Raw genomic sequence first — 17,033 nt, 5'->3', positions numbered from 1 at the left:
AATTTTAATATATAAAATAATTACATTAAAAATTAAAATATTTTATATGTTAAAATTATTATAATACAAAATCTATAAACTAAATGATTTACTTTTTTTAAATTTAGAAATTAAAATATAATATAATATAAAATTTAAAAATTAAATAATTAAATTTTTAAAATTTAAGCACTAAAAACACAACATAAGGCAAATATCAAGAACCAAATGTAGGTTTTCCTAATAAAAAATATGCTTCACATTTTCTTTCCTCCCTCAATTATGTTTTGAAATTTAAAAAAAAAAAATACATATATAAATAACCTAACACATTTCTGGATAAAGATGAAAATTTCAGCCTCAAATTTTTCAAAGCCATCAATTGAGACTTTACAACCGGAGAAAAAGAAAAACTTGGCAGCTGATGCAGAAATTCAAAGTTGGTTCTCAAATCACTGCCCATCTCCAGAGGGTGTTAAATGAGTGGGAAAAAGAAGCATCGGAAGAATAATTTTAAAAAGATTTTTAAAGAGAAAAATGAAAAAAAAAAAAAAAAAAAGAATTATCCTTACAATTTTCTTTCAAATTCAAGAGAAAAATGAAGTGAAAATATTAAAATCTCTATTCCATCCGCTAACCATTTAAACATTTCTCTACTGCTTTATGAAATGATTTCATAAACTTCATAAAAGAGCTTTGGCAGAGATATCAGACGTCAAGCACATAGAAGCAAAATGCAAGAATCCCTCAAGCAATTAAATAGCTAATAAGCAGAAAAGTCTTGAGCAAATTTACATATACATATATTCACAAACTTGTTACATTCACAGTGGTAGAACGGGAAAGGGACATGACTGGTTGCTGCGGTATGCAGCTGACCTTATCAGCTTCCAACAATGGTTTCTATATACAATTTCTCGTGGATTAACTGAAACATGAACAAATACTCCTTTATTAAATTCCTTCAGTTGAATCATGTCTGCCAAAATTTTCATTAAAATTAAGGGAACTGATGTTCTCACCTGTCAAGTATATTTCCTCAAGTTCCTTTTAGCCCTAAATTGACCAAGCTTGTCCCTCCATTGAGCTGCAGAAAAAGAAGATCATTAAAATGTAAAAGATGCAAATTATTAATGAAAATGAACACAAAGTAAGGAATATGGGAATTGCAAGATCCAACGGTAGCACGTAAAGCACTCCCAAGGAAAAATATTAACCAGACCATCCATATAATATCATTGTAAAAACAGCAAACTAATATTGAGTTGATATTCATCAGAGGTTTCGGTGTTCTGCAGTTCCATAAGCAAACTAATTTGGCTTGATTTTAAAAAATGATGGCACCCAACACAAGGCCACCAGCATTGTTCAATTAATGTCAAAAGCTTTTTATTTAAAACATAAAAGGAACATCAAAAGAAAATCCCACCAAATTCAAAATTCAAAACTTCCAAAATAGAAAAGAAATGTGCAAAACAGATTGAAAGAAAACATACCTGCATCTTGGTAACGTTCTTCAATGACGGCAGCAACCATGTTGCGAACAAGATCAAACTCCTTGGTATCAAGACAAGGCTGACCAGTGGGCCTGCAAACATATTGATTCCAATCAAACACTTCTTTCTTGGAACAAAGTTAACATGTAGATATATACTAATTCACTTTATAAGATTATCAATTCCATTTGTTGTGATTATTAATTCAATCATAATGGCCATGAGAGTGTTTATGAATTTGAGCCCAAATTTCAATTTATTACATTCTGGAATCTATCAGAATTTGGGTAGATCCAAATGAATATTCCATGTCCAAGACGACATTTAATTGACAGCAGTTATATTCTCAAATCTTAGATGCATAAGTCTAATCTCCCAGCCAAACTATGAAACATAGCCACTTAGCTTAATCATTGACACTACTTCATGAACAGAACAAACTGGTTCAACTGCTATTGGATAATGAAAACCTCTTGCAACAGAAATCCCACAACAGTTTTAATTTTCTCCATCTCTTCAACCCCATTCCCCTCCAAACAAATAAAATAAAAAGAAGGGAAATAAAAACAATTATAAGGATTTCAAGACTAACCGATCTAGTTCAGTAAATAATAAGCCATCTGAAGCTGGAGACCGTGTTAGCTTTCCAGATTCAATGACTCTCATTCCATCACTGTATGCCAGGTGCTTGTTGACTTGAATTGGTACCTGCACAGAATATGAAAAATATGCACTACTGCAGATCAGTAAACCACTAATATAAAGCATTCAAACTTCAACTCATGGAAAAAAAAAACTACAAAAAATGAAATAACACAACCCTAGATTGAAAAACTAAAGTCAGAAAAACTCAATTAAGTAGTTGGCCTTTTAAAAAGCTTATAAGGAGAAAAAAACAAAATTACAAATGACAACATGCACAAAGTACCTTGCATCTCACTGCAATATTGATGGCATCTGAAGGACGAAGGTCAAAGCTGACACATTCCGTCTCATTGCCCAACTGTGAAACAACCAAGATTTTCAGTAAAATCTTATGCTTGCATAATTTGAGACAACAACATCACAAAAGATTCAACTCAATAACGAGGACTTAAGTACTTTTGTCAGGTATAACTGAGCAAAATATGCCTCATGCACCCTCTTAGTAACTCTAACAAGTCTGACCTGCAAAGGGTAAGACAAGGATCACAATCAAGATTCTACAAAGCAAGGCATCTGTACAACCCAGAAGGATTCTTCACCATAACAGCAGAAGGGAACACAAGCTTCATATCTTTTTCCTAAATTTCTATCTTGTAGGTTGTAATTTGCCATGTCAAAAACAAGATTGTTCATAAGCTTTAGATTATTCAAGCAAATGCTCTACCATTTTATACCCTCTCAGTAAATTATGTTTATTCATAATAAGTAAAGAAAATAAAGGAACACAAACTTACTTCATAGCCCATTTTCTCAATCATTTCCTTTACCACTTGATACATAGTTGGTCTAGCCTGGAAACCAATACACAAATAAGAAGTTGCTTAAATTCAACTTTGACGACTTTATTAGTCCAAAAATATAAAGATTCTAACATTAAAAAGAAGGCTATTATAAACATACTATTTGCACATTGCGAACAGCTGCCATGAGCAACACACTGGGCATCTCCACTTAAAAAAAAAAAAAAAAACGCAGATCTTCAAAATGAATCTAAAGAAAATTTCATGAAAGACGGCACACTTATTCTAAACACTTGTAAATGCAAACAATCATTAAGATGCACATACAAACAATTATAGGGAGAAGAAGACCGGTCCCATCTTCCATCTTCAATACAATTGCAGGATGAGGTGCATAGTCTGGCAGATGCCCGCCTTGAGGGTTGTTATGGACACATCGTAAGTGCCTCCCATCCCTCATTTTGATCACGAAACCATCTGCTCCGCTCTTCACCTCAACTATATGATAAATCATGGGAAGCATTAGTAATTGATGACAGTTCGAAACTGCAATGATCATTCACAAGCAGGTGCCCTATCCTCGATAGATCACCAATGTATGCATAGACAATAGAATTCAACGGGCAGAACCATAAGTCAGCTGTTATATGTACATACCAGCTTCAACTATGCTAGAGTTTACATAATCTTCATCATTTTCATTGAAGTTCTCGGCTGTGCTCCCATTACCATTCGAGGAAGAACTCAAACAACACTGTACTGTATAGCGCCCTTGTGCATTTAGTTGAGGAGAAAATAAACTCACTTTAGTTTTGTAACCATCCATCTCCTTGAATCTCCATAACCCATTTCTAACAAGCCTAGCATTCACCAAAGGAATATTCACTGGCAGAGTATAAATTCCTGCTTGTTTTGCACGCACAGCAGGGCAAATAACCGGTCCTTGCAATGACGCCATCTCACCTCCTCACAAGTCCTATCCAATCAATAATTAAATTAAGAAAATCCATAAACCAACACACAGAAACGTAAGAATTATATAACAGAGGTCTATAGCAAAATTGAAAGTGCGATAGAATTACACGGCACGTGAGCTTCTCTTGATTTATTTTCATAATTAATTCCAAATTGAAAATATAAAGAATGGAATAATGTTTCCCAGTAACCAAACAAAGAAGATTCAGTCGTCTCTATCTACAAAGCACTGGATCATGATCATCCCCAATAGTGAAATTTTAGTGTAAGAGCTTATCATCTGGAAAACTCAAAGATCACAAAGACGGAAACATAATCCAAAACCTGACCTTGCACAAAGATGAACCGTCAAAACTCCAACAAAAACCACTGATCACAGCAAGTAACAGGCAAAAAACCCAAATGATTCCAGTGCGCGATTGATGTGAAATAGAGAATTAAGCAACGAAAGGGCTTGGAGAGTAAGCAGTTAAGATCGTGAGAGACTTGAAGAAGCCGACAAGAAAGGATCAGATAAAAGAGGAATGAGAGATCAGCCAGCAGTGAAGAGATAAGAGAGAGAATTAGGAAAGGAAAGGTTTGAGGAGATGCATCACTGAGAGAAGAAAAAGAGTCGATAGAATTTCCAGCTTCCTTATTGTCTATGATGTTCTCCTCAAATGACAATTGTAGCCCCCAATGGACGGTTTATTTGCATTGTGAGTAATTACTCATTGGGCTCTTAATACCTTTTCATTTCCAAAATTAATAATTTTACTTATGGGGTTTTTTAGCAACTCCACACATTATTATTATTATTATTATTATTATTATTATTAAAGACTGAAATAAGTTTAGTTTATTCTTTTCAAACTGACAATACTCTCATATACAGTCATAAAATCAGAGAATTTCAAGTATAAGAAATTTTAAACGGCTCTAATTTTATCAAGCCTTAATTATTTATTTTATCAAGCCTTAATTATTTAAAAGTTTGGAAATCAAAACTAAATTATTAAGAGCAATTCATTATATCTATATTTTAGGAATTTTTGATTTTTTTAAATAATCATTATGTAAATTTATTCATTGTACCTATATATTTTTTGAAATTTAAATTTTTTTAAGTTATTGTTAATATTATTTAAAAAAATATTTAATATAAAATATTTAAATTTTTATTTAAAACATGTATTTTTCTATATGAATATAACTCGTCTATATTTTTATTGAGTGAAATATTAATATTTTAAGTGTATTTTATAATTTACACTTGATAATATAATTTAAAAAGTCAGAATTTTTGTTTTTGGTAATTTCGTATAGGGTACAAGGGTATAAAAGTCATATAGTGATAATGGATAAACAGAAAATAGTGTACTTTCCTCGGAGTGACGTCAAAATTGGCTAGCCGACAGATTATCACGTCCGATGGCCGAAAAATCATTCCATGAGCCCAGATGACTGCCACGTGGCAATGATAATAGTGGATAAGCCTTCTTTCCAGATGTAGACAAAAAGCCGGCCAGATTTTAAGGGTGTAGTGAGTTTTTTTTTTTTAGTTTTTATTATGTTTATATCAATTTAAATAGTGTTTCTTTTAATTTATAAAAATTAATTTATAAAAAATTTATTATTTAAATTAATTTAAATTTATAAATATTTAAAATTTTAAATAATTATATATTTAATTGAAGTATTTATAAGTAATTAATATATATATATATATATCGATTTATAATTATATTTATTAGTAAAATAAATAAAAAATATATTAAATAAAATTTATAATAAAATTTTAAAAATTAAATAAAAGTAATATAATAAAATATTTAATTCAATTAATTTATAATCATACGAACTTATAGTGACTATAAAAAATTGAGTCCATTTAATTTTTTTTTTAATTTATTATAAATTAATTTAATTAATTTATAAATTAAAATAAATATTTTTTTAATTATAATTTATTTTTAATTTATTTATTAATTTAAACTCAATTTATAAATTTAATTAATTGAATTATTAAAAAAATATATATAGTCCACCGAAAAAATATATATATATATATATTATCAATTATTATAATAATTTAAACTTTATGTAATATAATAATTATTAAAATAATAATTATAATGATATTATTAATTAAATTAAAATAATTATGAATAATATTTTCCATAATTATATTATTTACTTGTATTTTTTAATTTTATAATTATATTATTTATAATTTATTTTGTAATTATTTAATTGTACATATTAAATATTAATATAATAATAAATTCTAAAAGCAAGACAAGTAAGCCATGAAATCAAAACAATGGCAATTGGTTGGCACGTTGCTTTCTGATGGGTAATTTTATGGGCATTGCCTTGAAGATATTATACTATCATTTATTGTTTAGATGATGAGATTTTTTTATAAAGAATTGGAAAAGTGAGAACTCAAAAATGAAATTCTATTTATTTTACTAAAAAAATATTTTTTAACATTTGAGATTAAAAAAAATTTAAATTAATAGAAAATATTTTAACAATCAAGGAAAAAATTAAGTAATTTTTTTTTAAAAATAAGTTTTTTAAAAAATATTTTTTATTTTTAAAATTTTAATAATCTTATTAAAATATAAAAATAAATATATAATATTATAATTAAATAATAAAAAAATATTTATTTTTAAATAAATAATATTTTTCATGCATAAATTATTTTTTATAATGTAATTAAAATTTTTAAAATAAGTGATATGCGACTAGAAGTGTTATGAAATTTTATTGGGAAAGGCATTACTATGAAGGGAAAGGAAGGGTTGCTGGGTTATTTAGTTCAAAGATGGGCCCACTTGAGGACAAAGAAACGCAGGTTTTCATCGATCGCGCTTACATTATCCGCTCCAGTCCGTCGTCGTTTAGTTCTCTTTTTACCCGAAAACGGGGGGAAACTGGCGGAGAAAATCTGTATATAATGCCAAAGCTCGGTTGGGTTGGGCCGATGATGAGAATGGAGTAATTAACAATTTGCCCATAGAATGACGAAATTTACAAAAATAATAATTAAATTTATTTATTTTCAATTTAAAATAATTTAATTCATTAATCAATAAATTCTCTATATAGTTAAAATGATAAAAAAAAATAAAAAAAATAATATAGGATAAATTAGAAATTAATCCCTAAAATTTATAAATAATTATAACTTAATATTCTATATGAAGACATGAACACCTATAATCAGCTCTGTTTAAATAAGTTTAAAATATAACGTTTAAAATATAACGTTTAAAATTTTATTGTTATAAGAGCCTATTATGAGTAATTCTTATTGGAATGAGAATTGCATAGAATAATTTTCTCTACTTCTACTGTGTGAAGTATTATAATAAAGTAATGCAAGTTAACACCAAATAGAAGAATATAACCATATATAAACTTAAAAAAAAAAAAAAAAATTAGATCTATATTTTTTAGCATAATTTCGATGATACAAATGAGAAAAAAATTATCTTTTCTTTGTAGTTCTATATTAGTTTTTTTTTTTTTTTTTTGTCTTAGTGTGATTTTAGTCATATCAAGGTACTATATAAACTAAAAAAATAGCAGAAAAAAAAATATATATATATATATATATATATTGGCAAAATTTCAATGATACAAATGAGGAAAAAATGATCAATCTTTTTTTTATAGTTCTATATTTGTATTTTTTTTTTCTTAGCATGATTTTGGTAAATCATTAATGGAAAAATATATCCAAATTGGGTAGCTAGCGAAATAAAAATTTGAAAGATATAATTATTTTAAATTAAAAATAAAAAATAATATATAACTTTTGACAAATATAAGGTGTTGTCTTACTTATAAGTGGATCAAAACCAGCTTATAAACTTTAAATATAAATTTATAAGCTTAAAAAAAATAAGTGGGAAGACTCAACTTTTTATTTTGATACTTATAAGCTAGTTTGATAAAAAGAGTATTTGCCTTAACTTATAAACTGGTCAAACTAACTTATAATCTCTAAAAATAAGCTGATGTATTTATTTACAACAAATTTTGCAAACTTATAGGTTAAAAAAAAAAAGTTGAAAACCTAATTTTTCATTTTCGTGCTTATAGATTTTATACTTATAAGTTAATTTGACTAAAAATTTTACTTTATTATCCTAATTTAATTTTTAAAATTTTATCATAAATCTTATTTAATATTCTTTTTAGTTATTTTAATAATAAATATGCTTATAAGGTTTCTTTTTTACCAAACACATCAACTACTTATAAATACTTTGATCAAATATGTAATTGCTCAAAATTTTAAATGCTTAGAAGCTTAAATTAACTTATAAGAAATTAATTTATAAATATTAGATACTTATAAGCTAATTTTTGTAAATTAAACTAAACACCCTTTAAGTATTTTACTATACCTCGTTTAAATCTCAAAATTTTATTATAAACTTCATTTAATATTATCTTTAGTCATTTTAATAATAAATGTACTTACATGTTATTTTTTTTAATATATTAACTGTTTATCAATCATTTATAAACATTTTAACCAAATACGTAACGATTTAAAATTTTAAATGCTTATAAATTCAAATTATCTAATAAATTTAAATTAGCTTATAAGTTGATTTTGATAAGTTAAGTCAAACACTCTAAAAGGATAAATTATAATTTACTAAAAAATGCATGTGGTGGAACCAAAAAAAATTAGCTTACAAAAAGTGTGAAAGGGTTCCTTAATTAAATTACATATGAATGTTATCTGAATTGTTAATGGATCAAATTTGGTCTATCCTGCATTTTACAGGATGACCAAACTTGCTCCATTAAAACAAACTAGATTACTTAACCTTAAATTCCTAATCAACATGAGCTTAAACAAGCAGGAACTTACTAATTAATCTTGTTTGCCCAACAGTTAAATGTGTTTGCTTAAAATACAGTCCTATGTTCCTCCGCCAAAATTAGGCGGTGGCCAGATGCCTCCTCCTCCTTCTCCTCCACCATCGCCGGTTACGTAAGACATGCAAGATAATGGCACCAGACACAGCCCTCGGCTTCTTAAATCTTTCCTTGGCTCATCAGGGTATCCTTCCTCCATTGTTAAACCCTGAAACTAATTTTGAACTGCTGTTAGTCATCTAAAACTAAAACTAATCATCTGAAAATTCTTAAAGAAGATGAAAACTATCATGATTTGAAGATTCGTAACTTCTTGTATTACGTATATTACTAGATTACTGATAAAATGACATCTAGCTTGTTATGCTACATAGGCACAATTGAGCAGAATTAATTCAAATGCTAGAGAAAACTGATAAGAAATTCTTATTTAGACCTAATTTATCACGTAGAAAATTTTTGTACACATCTAACTGTAAATGTGCTCAACAATAGAAAATTAATGAACTATTATTTTAAGTAGGTCCTACCATGATTTTATATATTATGTGGCATGCGTAGATTGGTTGAATGTATACACTCTATTGATAAGATTTACATGTAAAACACATATATGGTGTGACTCACATGTAAAATAAGTATATATTTATATTTTAAATATACGATGAATTAAATTTAAATTAGGCTCTATTTTTTTCGAAAAAATAATTTGTATATGGAAAATATTTTCTATAACAATATTTTTTATTTTTTAGTTATAATGTTAAACTAATGATATATATTTATAGTATTTATGTATAAGTATTTTCGCATTTTAATAAAATTATCAAAGTTGTTTTGAGAAGGAGAAGCTTTTTTTTTTTAATGATTTAATTCTTTTTATTAGGATTTTCCATTTAGCCATAAGTTTTAAAATTTTCTGCTTAATTAAAGAGCTCTGAAAATCACTTACTGCTTGCGTAGTTCTGGTGCTGGTCTTGTTCCGAGATGACTTCATATAAGGTACGCTTAATGTCTGCCAAAACAAGAAAAAAAAAAAAAAAGAAAAAAAAGAAAAGTTAGCCATTTATTTCTGTGATAAGGTTTATCTTGCAGAATTATCATCTCATGTAACTAACAGTTATGGCTGATCTCATCTCAATCACATTAGCACTTATATATACATACACACACGTTAATGCAACATAATACATATGGTTTTGGTTGAGATGAATCAAGTAGAGTGTAAACGAATTTAACCGAACTAAATTTAATTTTGAAGAGTTTAATATTGATTTATCAAAATCTTTTTGAACTCCAACTCGAGCTCAAAAATAAAATAAATTTATTTAATGAATAAAATAATAAATATTTATAATATAATAAAATATAATAATTAATATAAATATTTTTATAAATAAGTATGCTTATCAATTTATTTAATGAGTTAGTTTGTGAGCCTATAAACAAGTCGACTTGTAAGTTTTAACAAATCAAATAATACAAAACTCGAGCTCAATTTATTCTATAAACTAATTGAATTGAATCAAATTGCGTTGAATTAAGTCTCGAACAACTTGAAAAAGTTTGATTTATTTACGGCCCTAAGATCAACCATAAGTTGTTAGTTATGTGAGATGATAACTCTCTAAGATTTACATGAAACAATCCATTTATATCTGATAAACCTTATCATCCTGAAACCTTGTAAAATGAGAAAATTATTTAATACAATCGTTATATTTTTGACAATTGATTATAATAAATTTTATATGAATTTTATATATTATAATCAAACAGTAATAATAATTAATTAACATCATCACCGTTCCAATGAATTAAGTTTTAAATCCTATTTGGCTCAATTTTATAGTAAAATTTATTTGATTTGCAAATGAATTTCTTTGTTTGGTATATTTTATATTAAATATAGAATTCATTTCAAATGAAATGAATTTTGTATTTGAAATAAATAAATAAAATAAAATAAAATAATATATAATAAGAGGATAATTTTGTTACTTGAAATATATATAATTTTAAGTTTAAAATTCAATCGTAAATTCTATCAATTTTGATGGAATTTGGTTTAATTATAATAAATTCAATAGAATTGATTATTAAAAATTTCAAATGAATTTTTATTTAAATTAAGCATTAAAATTTTAAATTTATAAATGAATTTCACAAAATTTAATAGAATTCATTTATACCAAATACTATCTTAAATTATTTTTCAAGAAAAATTATATTTTTATGTTGACATCAATAGATAATTAGAAACCTATGTATTGTCTTTTAAGTAAATTTCTTTTATATTCTTTGCATCTTAATTAATTAGTTAATATTTTCTTTTATGATTATGATGTAATGGATTGGGAAAACATTATTATCATATTAAAAAATTATATTTTACATCATATAAATTTAATTTGAAGTAATTAATGTTTGAAATTTAAATTTTGATTTTTTTAATTCTATTCATATTCTAATTTCAACTTCAATAATTTTAAAGATAATTTTAATAAATTTAATTGCATTGTACCCATCTTCAAAACTATTGGAATATGACTGAATAAATTTTAAGAATTGTTGTCTAAATTTTAGGTTTGTAATAAAAATATTTCTAAATTTAAAAGTGTAATATAAAACTATTCAACTTTAAAATTTTATACAATAAAATCATTTTAACCCTTAATTTATAAATAACAAGTTGATATGAATAATTCAGACTAATCATAACATTTATAATTACTATTTTTTTTGGAAGTAAAATCCGTTTAATTAATTGTTACATATTTAGTGTTTCATTGATGAATTTATGAAAAAAATTATAGTCGACTTTACTGCTGTCATATCGAGAAAAGAGACTTATCTATATTATTACTATCCTAAATTATATAAATTAATTATTAAAAAAATTTCATTTCATAAAATTTCACGGTTCAAAGATTTTATATTATAGTTTAGGAATGTGATGCAATATCATATTCAATGTCAGACTATTTGTACTATATATATATATATATATATATATATATATATATATATATATATATATATATAAGGCATCTCTCGAAACCTTAGCAAGGAGAAAGATGGGAAGGTGAAAATACCTCGACCTGGTTTTGAAGGAATTTTATATATCCAATAGCCTCCATTAGAACGGATGCTGTGTCTGTCTGCAAATATTCTCCAAAACACACACACGTTAATACATTTTTAAATCAATTATTAATTTATAATAAAGCACACTTACTGATGTTTTAGTCCCAAATTTAAACCCAAGTGGAGCCACTTCCCCATCAATCATTACTGTCCTAGCTCATCAATTAAAAAATAATAAAAAATTTATCTAATTTACTATTATTTATTAAAATAATAATTTTTTGGACTGACTTATAAAATATGATAGTCTCATTTATTTTATGTATAAATTCTATCATATATATTATGACAAAAATTTCTATAAATAAGCAGGGACACGGATCAACTAATTACCTTGCCAAAGGGTGCAACCAGCTGCTGCAAAGCTGCAATTCTATCTCCTAATTTCTCTTTCCTAACCTGTTCGATCAAAATTCCAAGTGAATAAAATTAATTTGTGCTCTATGAAATGGCCATCACAGTAGCAACTACGTGTAAATAGATTGCACCTTAAAGGGAGGGCAGGAAGCGCGTGACTCCAATCGCGATTTCTTGGTTACAGCTTGTGTTGCCTTTGGCTCCATCAAGCTGTTGCTGGGCCTCTTTGCCTCCGATATTTTGTTGGTAGTGAAGGAAGATGCCTTCGAAATTCAAGGACCAAAAATATTAGTGGAATGATCACTATAAAAGTCATTCTTTTAAAAATCATAATAAAGACTGATTCTTCTGACAAAGAGATTAGTGTTTAAAGCTGAAGGAGCTACCTCTTGCATGTGTATCAAAAAGAGAAGCTTTTCTTTTGGCTCCTTAACCATTTGCTAAAGAAAAAGTTTTATAGTAAAGGGTTTCATCTTTTCAATTTTATTTTCATGATTAATGCATCCATAGCTAGCTGCCATAATCATAACTATTCTGCTGGCATGGCCATATAAGAAGAAGAAGAGGAAGAACTCACTTTACTAGGGCTACATGATGGCATTTGCATACGATCAGGACCGTAAGAAATGCTGTCTTTATATATGCCAAGATTATCATGAGAAGGCTCACCAAAACTCCTACTAAATCTTGTAGAATTTAAGAGATCCAAGGCCTGCAAGTTCATGTCAAAGGAGCCTGAGATCGATGGTGTTGATCGGTTCAAGTTTGAAATGTTTATACTCGGATATATCTGGCTAAAGTTCCCTCTTCTGGGTATGGAATTTCCAAGGTTAGAACAGTCATGAGCGGTAGAGTAAATTTGTGCAGGCGAAAACTGATGCCCATTGATCGGAAAACCAGAAGAAATGGTCTTGAGCAAGAGCTTCTCGCTTAGATCAGTCATATCTTTTTCCTCATCTTTAATGTAGCTTGTGGAAGATAGATGGGAATCTTCAACAGTCGATGGATTGTTTAGCATCTCTGTAAATTTGGGGAAAGATTCTGACAATTCTTGTTTGATTTTTACAAGCTGTAGGTCATGAGCAGACTGGTTGGTGAAGCACCCTGCATTACTATTCCAAGGGAAGCCCAAATCCTGGATCATGGAACTGTTGAGAGGAGGGATTAAAAATTCATTTTTCTGCCTTGGATTTAAGGATACACCATTACAGTTAGGATTGAAGTTACCACTACTCCTGAAAATTTAAAGAAAAGGGCAAAAAATTATATATAAAAGAAAAAGATTTAATAAAAGGAATTGAATCAACAAACCCTAGAAACTACAAAAGAAGAAGAAGAAGAAGAAGAAGAAGAAACTAGCACAGCTGAAAATAAGACGCAGAAAGAAAATAGATGTCTATGTAGTTTCTGTTAAACTGCTATATGTGTGGAACTATGCTATGGTGTGAAGTTTGCATCAATGGAAATTCTGCTGTATGAAACAACAAATAATCCTTCAGTTGAAATAGAATCATTTGATAATTTAACAAAAACCCAATTAACATGCAGCTGGTTTTCACCTCTTGAAAAATTTCTGATTGGATGAACATCAAATCAAAAAAGAAAAGGGTAAGGAAACTAATACAAAAAAAAAAAAAAAAAAAAAAAGCAGATTCCAAATCCAAAAGTTGATTCATGATTGTACTGGGAACAGCTAAATTCATTTTACAAAGCTTAGAGAGTTTCAGAGAGTGGGAAGAGAGAACTCACAAAGTAATGTTTTGGGTCCAAGCATGAGGGCTTCCAGCTCCATCTCCAGACGGGGCAGTTAAAGAAGAAGACCCAACAAGCTGGCCTTGAAGCTGATGATGCTGGTGATGGAGATTAGCAGACTCCATAATGACAAGATTTTTTAAAGGGGCTTGAAAATCCCAAGATGAGTAACTAAAATTTTAACAACTATCTAGCCATAACTTGATCCAGGAATCTCCCTCACGCTCTATTCAAATAAACAGTAGTTCAGGTGACACACACATACCTTGTTGCTTTTGGGTAGCTAGCCACTTTTCTTAGTTTTGCTCTTTACTCTTTCAAGTTTCCTTCTTATAAAGTAACCTTGAAAAGAAAGAAAGACAGCATGAGTAACCCATCTCCATGCCCTCTTTCTGACTTGAATTATTTATTTTCTGTTCCTTATTTTCTTTTTTCTTTTTTTTCCAGCTTCTCAAAAATAAGATTCAATATACAATATAAGAAAACCTCTCTCTCTCTCTCTTCCTATGTGTGTGCTAGGCTGCTAGCTATTGCTCTCTTTGTAATTACAGGAAGATGATTATATATACTTCCCCTATGATATGATTAACATCTCTGCCTTCGATCCTAAGGCTTTCAAGAAAGAAGTTTGAAGAGAAATGATGACAACCATGCTCATTTCTCTTTCTTTCTTTCTTTATTTTCTTTCCTTCTCTCTCTTTCTCCCCACATTTCTAAGGGTGTCCTTATACATATATATTGAATTTGGCAAAGTATCTAACATGAATAGGTAATCAGGGTTCCTTCTAGCGTACCTAATTTCCTTATTCTTTCCGGTGAATAGTGAAGTTTTATCTAGTGGTTGTGAATGATCCAATCCTTGTATTGTCACTGTACCTTTTTTTTTCTTGATAAATCAAATTTTATTAGTAATAGAGCCAGGTTATCACCTGTGCCAATCATGCCCATTTTTATATCTCAACAAGTGTATTACCATTTAATTCTTCTCTTTTACTTTAATTTTCTGTCTAAGCATGTACTCCAGCAGGTCATGAGCTGAATGCTAATTAAACTCTTTTTATATTAGGATGATAATTCTTAGTTGCACACAGAAAAATTTTTATTTAGATCTGATTTATTATAAATTCAATATATATTAAAATTCATATATAAAATATATAAAATCAATTTGCATATTTATATTATAGGTTTATGACAAATCAAGTATATATAAGTTTTTCCCCCTTACACCGATAACATTAACTAAATTAAGGGTGAATGTCAAGTACTTTAAAGCTTTGTAAAATAATTTATATATGAAAAATATTTTTTATATAAAATATTTTTTTATTATGTGATTGGAATATTAAATTAATGGTATGTTATATATATATATATATATGTTTTTACAGTTTAATAAAATTATTAAAGTCTAAAAAATAAAAAATTATTTTCCTTACTTAATTTTCTCTTAAAAAATATCTTGTGTTAATTATTTTTTTAATGTTAAACACTAAATAATGTAAAAAAATATTTTTTGTGAAATTAATTAATCAATTAATGATCATTAGTTAAACTTTGCATCGATTTTTATTACAATCATCAAATTTCAGTTTGTTATAATTTGGTTAACAATTGTAATAAAATTAAATTTTAAAATATTTAGTGACATTTACCCGCTGTAAATATCACGGTATAAGGAAGAGCATGGTGGAAATAATTAATTGAGGAATTTTTTATTTTTATTTTTCTACTTGTTAAAATAATCTGTTTGAACTCGATTTAATTAATATTTTTAAAATTTAAATTCATATTAAATTCAATTAAAATTTATTATTAATTATCTAAATCTATTTCAAATCTGATTATTATTATTTGAAGAATATTAAACTCATTTAATTTTATATATTTTAATTAATAATTTACATAAAAATTTATTTTTTACTAATAATTTATATTTTAAAATTTAATAAATTTATAAAATATTTATATTCTATTTTATTTAAAATAAAAATATAAAATTTATAAATATTATTGTAAAAAAATATATTTTATATTTAATTAAGTATTTATATAAATGAGTTTGGATAACTGATGCTCAATGTGTAAAACTTAAACCGACTGGAACTTAATAATTTTTCAAATCTAAATCCGTTTCAAACTTAATAATATACTATCCAAACCAATCCTATCAAAGTATGATGGAATGGAATATCCGTAGAAACTCATCCTGTTCCATCCTTATTCACATGCCCCAAACGTCATAAAGCCTTACTGTGAAAATGTAGTTTATCTAAATGAGAGCTTATAACGTTCTTCATCTATACAATACTACGTATCTTCACTCCAAAGGAGAAGGATATTTTAATCAAACTTCTGACAAAAATTTGAAAACTGCTATGTCGACTTCCATTGCTATAGCATAAATTAATATTTTAATTATATTTTTATAATAAGTAAAAATCATTGTTTTAAATAGTTATAAATTATTATTATTTTTTTTTTATAATTTTAATAGTAATTTTATTAAATTTTTAATATAATCTATCAATCAGTTTGTAACGATTTGAACTGTTGCAAAATGGTTGCCGTATATATATAATAATAACAAACTGTCACAAATCAACCATATCCTTAAATCTAAAATGTAGTAGTGAAGCAAAGCTTTTCTAGGTTTACTTTTTTTAAAATTATTTTTTTTATTGAAAATTACAAGCAAAACCATAAATTATATATATGTTGGCATTTTCAGTTGGAATGTGCAATACCCATAATCAATCACCATTAAAAATGACATAATGATAAGCACAAAACATCAGATTCTTTTCATTGTTTAATTAGTTGCCATGAAAATTAAAATATATATATATGTATGAGGGTGATATAACAACTAATAAAGTTATATAAACTTTTTAGTCTTCATGGCATGTACAATTTCATTATGTTATTGCAGCTGCTTAATTAATTACTAGGCATTAATTAAACTACATGAACTAAATAAAACATGGAGAAT

At 27.1% G+C, this 17,033-nt stretch overlaps 2 protein-coding genes across 6 annotated transcripts; both read right to left on the bottom strand.

The window, feature by feature from the left end:
- Window positions 1-714: 714 nt before the first annotated feature.
- LOC110648590 (bifunctional nuclease 1) lies at window positions 715-4,506 on the bottom strand. Of its 3 annotated transcripts, none has more exons than XM_021802870.2 (11): window positions 4,225-4,505; window positions 3,578-3,896; window positions 3,248-3,418; window positions 3,081-3,130; window positions 2,915-2,971; window positions 2,577-2,642; window positions 2,404-2,478; window positions 2,068-2,183; window positions 1,476-1,567; window positions 1,002-1,066; window positions 715-907 (listed from the first exon to the last, which is right to left on the bottom strand). In XM_021802870.2, exons 2-10 carry the CDS (start codon window positions 3,876-3,878, stop codon window positions 1,005-1,007), a joined length of 990 nt encoding a protein of 329 aa, XP_021658562.1. In that variant the 5' UTR covers window positions 3,879-3,896; window positions 4,225-4,505; the 3' UTR covers window positions 715-907; window positions 1,002-1,004. The 3 variants fall into 3 exon arrangements, with proteins under 3 accessions (XP_021658562.1, XP_057988434.1, XP_057988436.1); XM_058132451.1 differs by lacking the exon at window positions 4,225-4,505 and adding an exon at window positions 4,003-4,157; XM_058132453.1 differs by lacking the exon at window positions 2,577-2,642 and having other exon boundaries at window positions 4,225-4,506.
- Window positions 4,507-8,590: 4,084 nt separating this feature from the next.
- LOC110648585 (transcription factor bHLH110) lies at window positions 8,591-14,773 on the bottom strand. 3 transcript variants are annotated; one of them, XM_058132448.1, is made up of 7 exons: window positions 14,039-14,773; window positions 12,867-13,437; window positions 12,421-12,552; window positions 12,266-12,331; window positions 11,881-11,946; window positions 9,738-9,800; window positions 8,591-8,999 (listed from the first exon to the last, which is right to left on the bottom strand). In XM_058132448.1, the coding sequence occupies exons 1-7, from the start codon at window positions 14,164-14,166 to the stop codon at window positions 8,829-8,831; spliced, it is 1,197 nt and encodes a 398-aa protein (XP_057988431.1). In that variant the 5' UTR covers window positions 14,167-14,773; the 3' UTR covers window positions 8,591-8,828. The 3 variants fall into 3 exon arrangements, with proteins under 3 accessions (XP_057988431.1, XP_057988430.1, XP_057988426.1); XM_058132447.1 differs by having other exon boundaries at window positions 8,591-8,993; window positions 12,867-13,524; window positions 14,039-14,772; XM_058132443.1 differs by having other exon boundaries at window positions 12,867-13,524; window positions 14,039-14,771.
- Window positions 14,774-17,033: the final 2,260 nt, after the last annotated feature.

Source organism: Hevea brasiliensis, chromosome 2, assembly GCF_030052815.1.
Source record: "Hevea brasiliensis isolate MT/VB/25A 57/8 chromosome 2, ASM3005281v1, whole genome shotgun sequence".
Lineage (NCBI taxonomy): Eukaryota > Viridiplantae > Streptophyta > Magnoliopsida > Malpighiales > Euphorbiaceae > Hevea > Hevea brasiliensis.
The sequence above is the reverse complement of the archived record's forward strand: the minus strand, read 5'-3'. Positions and strand labels throughout refer to the sequence as shown.

Bases quoted from the DNA above. Each gene is read 5' to 3' on its own strand.
- LOC110648585 (XM_058132443.1), bottom strand. From the start codon at position 14,166: ATGGAGTCTGCTAATCTCCATCACCAGCATCATCAGCTTCAAGGCCAG. The intron at 11,947-12,265 runs GTAATTAGTTGA...GAATATTTGCAG, and splicing joins TGGTTGCACCCTTTGGCAAG to ACAGACACAGCATCCGTTCT. The intron at 9,000-9,737 runs GTAAGTGATTTT...GTTCAAAATTAG, and splicing joins GCACCAGAACTACGCAAGCA to TTTCAGGGTTTAACAATGGA.
- LOC110648590 (XM_021802870.2), bottom strand. From the start codon at position 3,878: ATGGCGTCATTGCAAGGACCGGTTATTTGCCCTGCTGTGCGTGCAAAA. The intron at 2,643-2,914 runs GTAAGTTTGTGT...TACCCTTTGCAG, and splicing joins TTGAGAAAATGGGCTATGAA to GTCAGACTTGTTAGAGTTAC. The intron at 2,184-2,403 runs GTACTTTGTGCA...TATTCTGTGCAG, and splicing joins ATATTGCAGTGAGATGCAAG to GTACCAATTCAAGTCAACAA.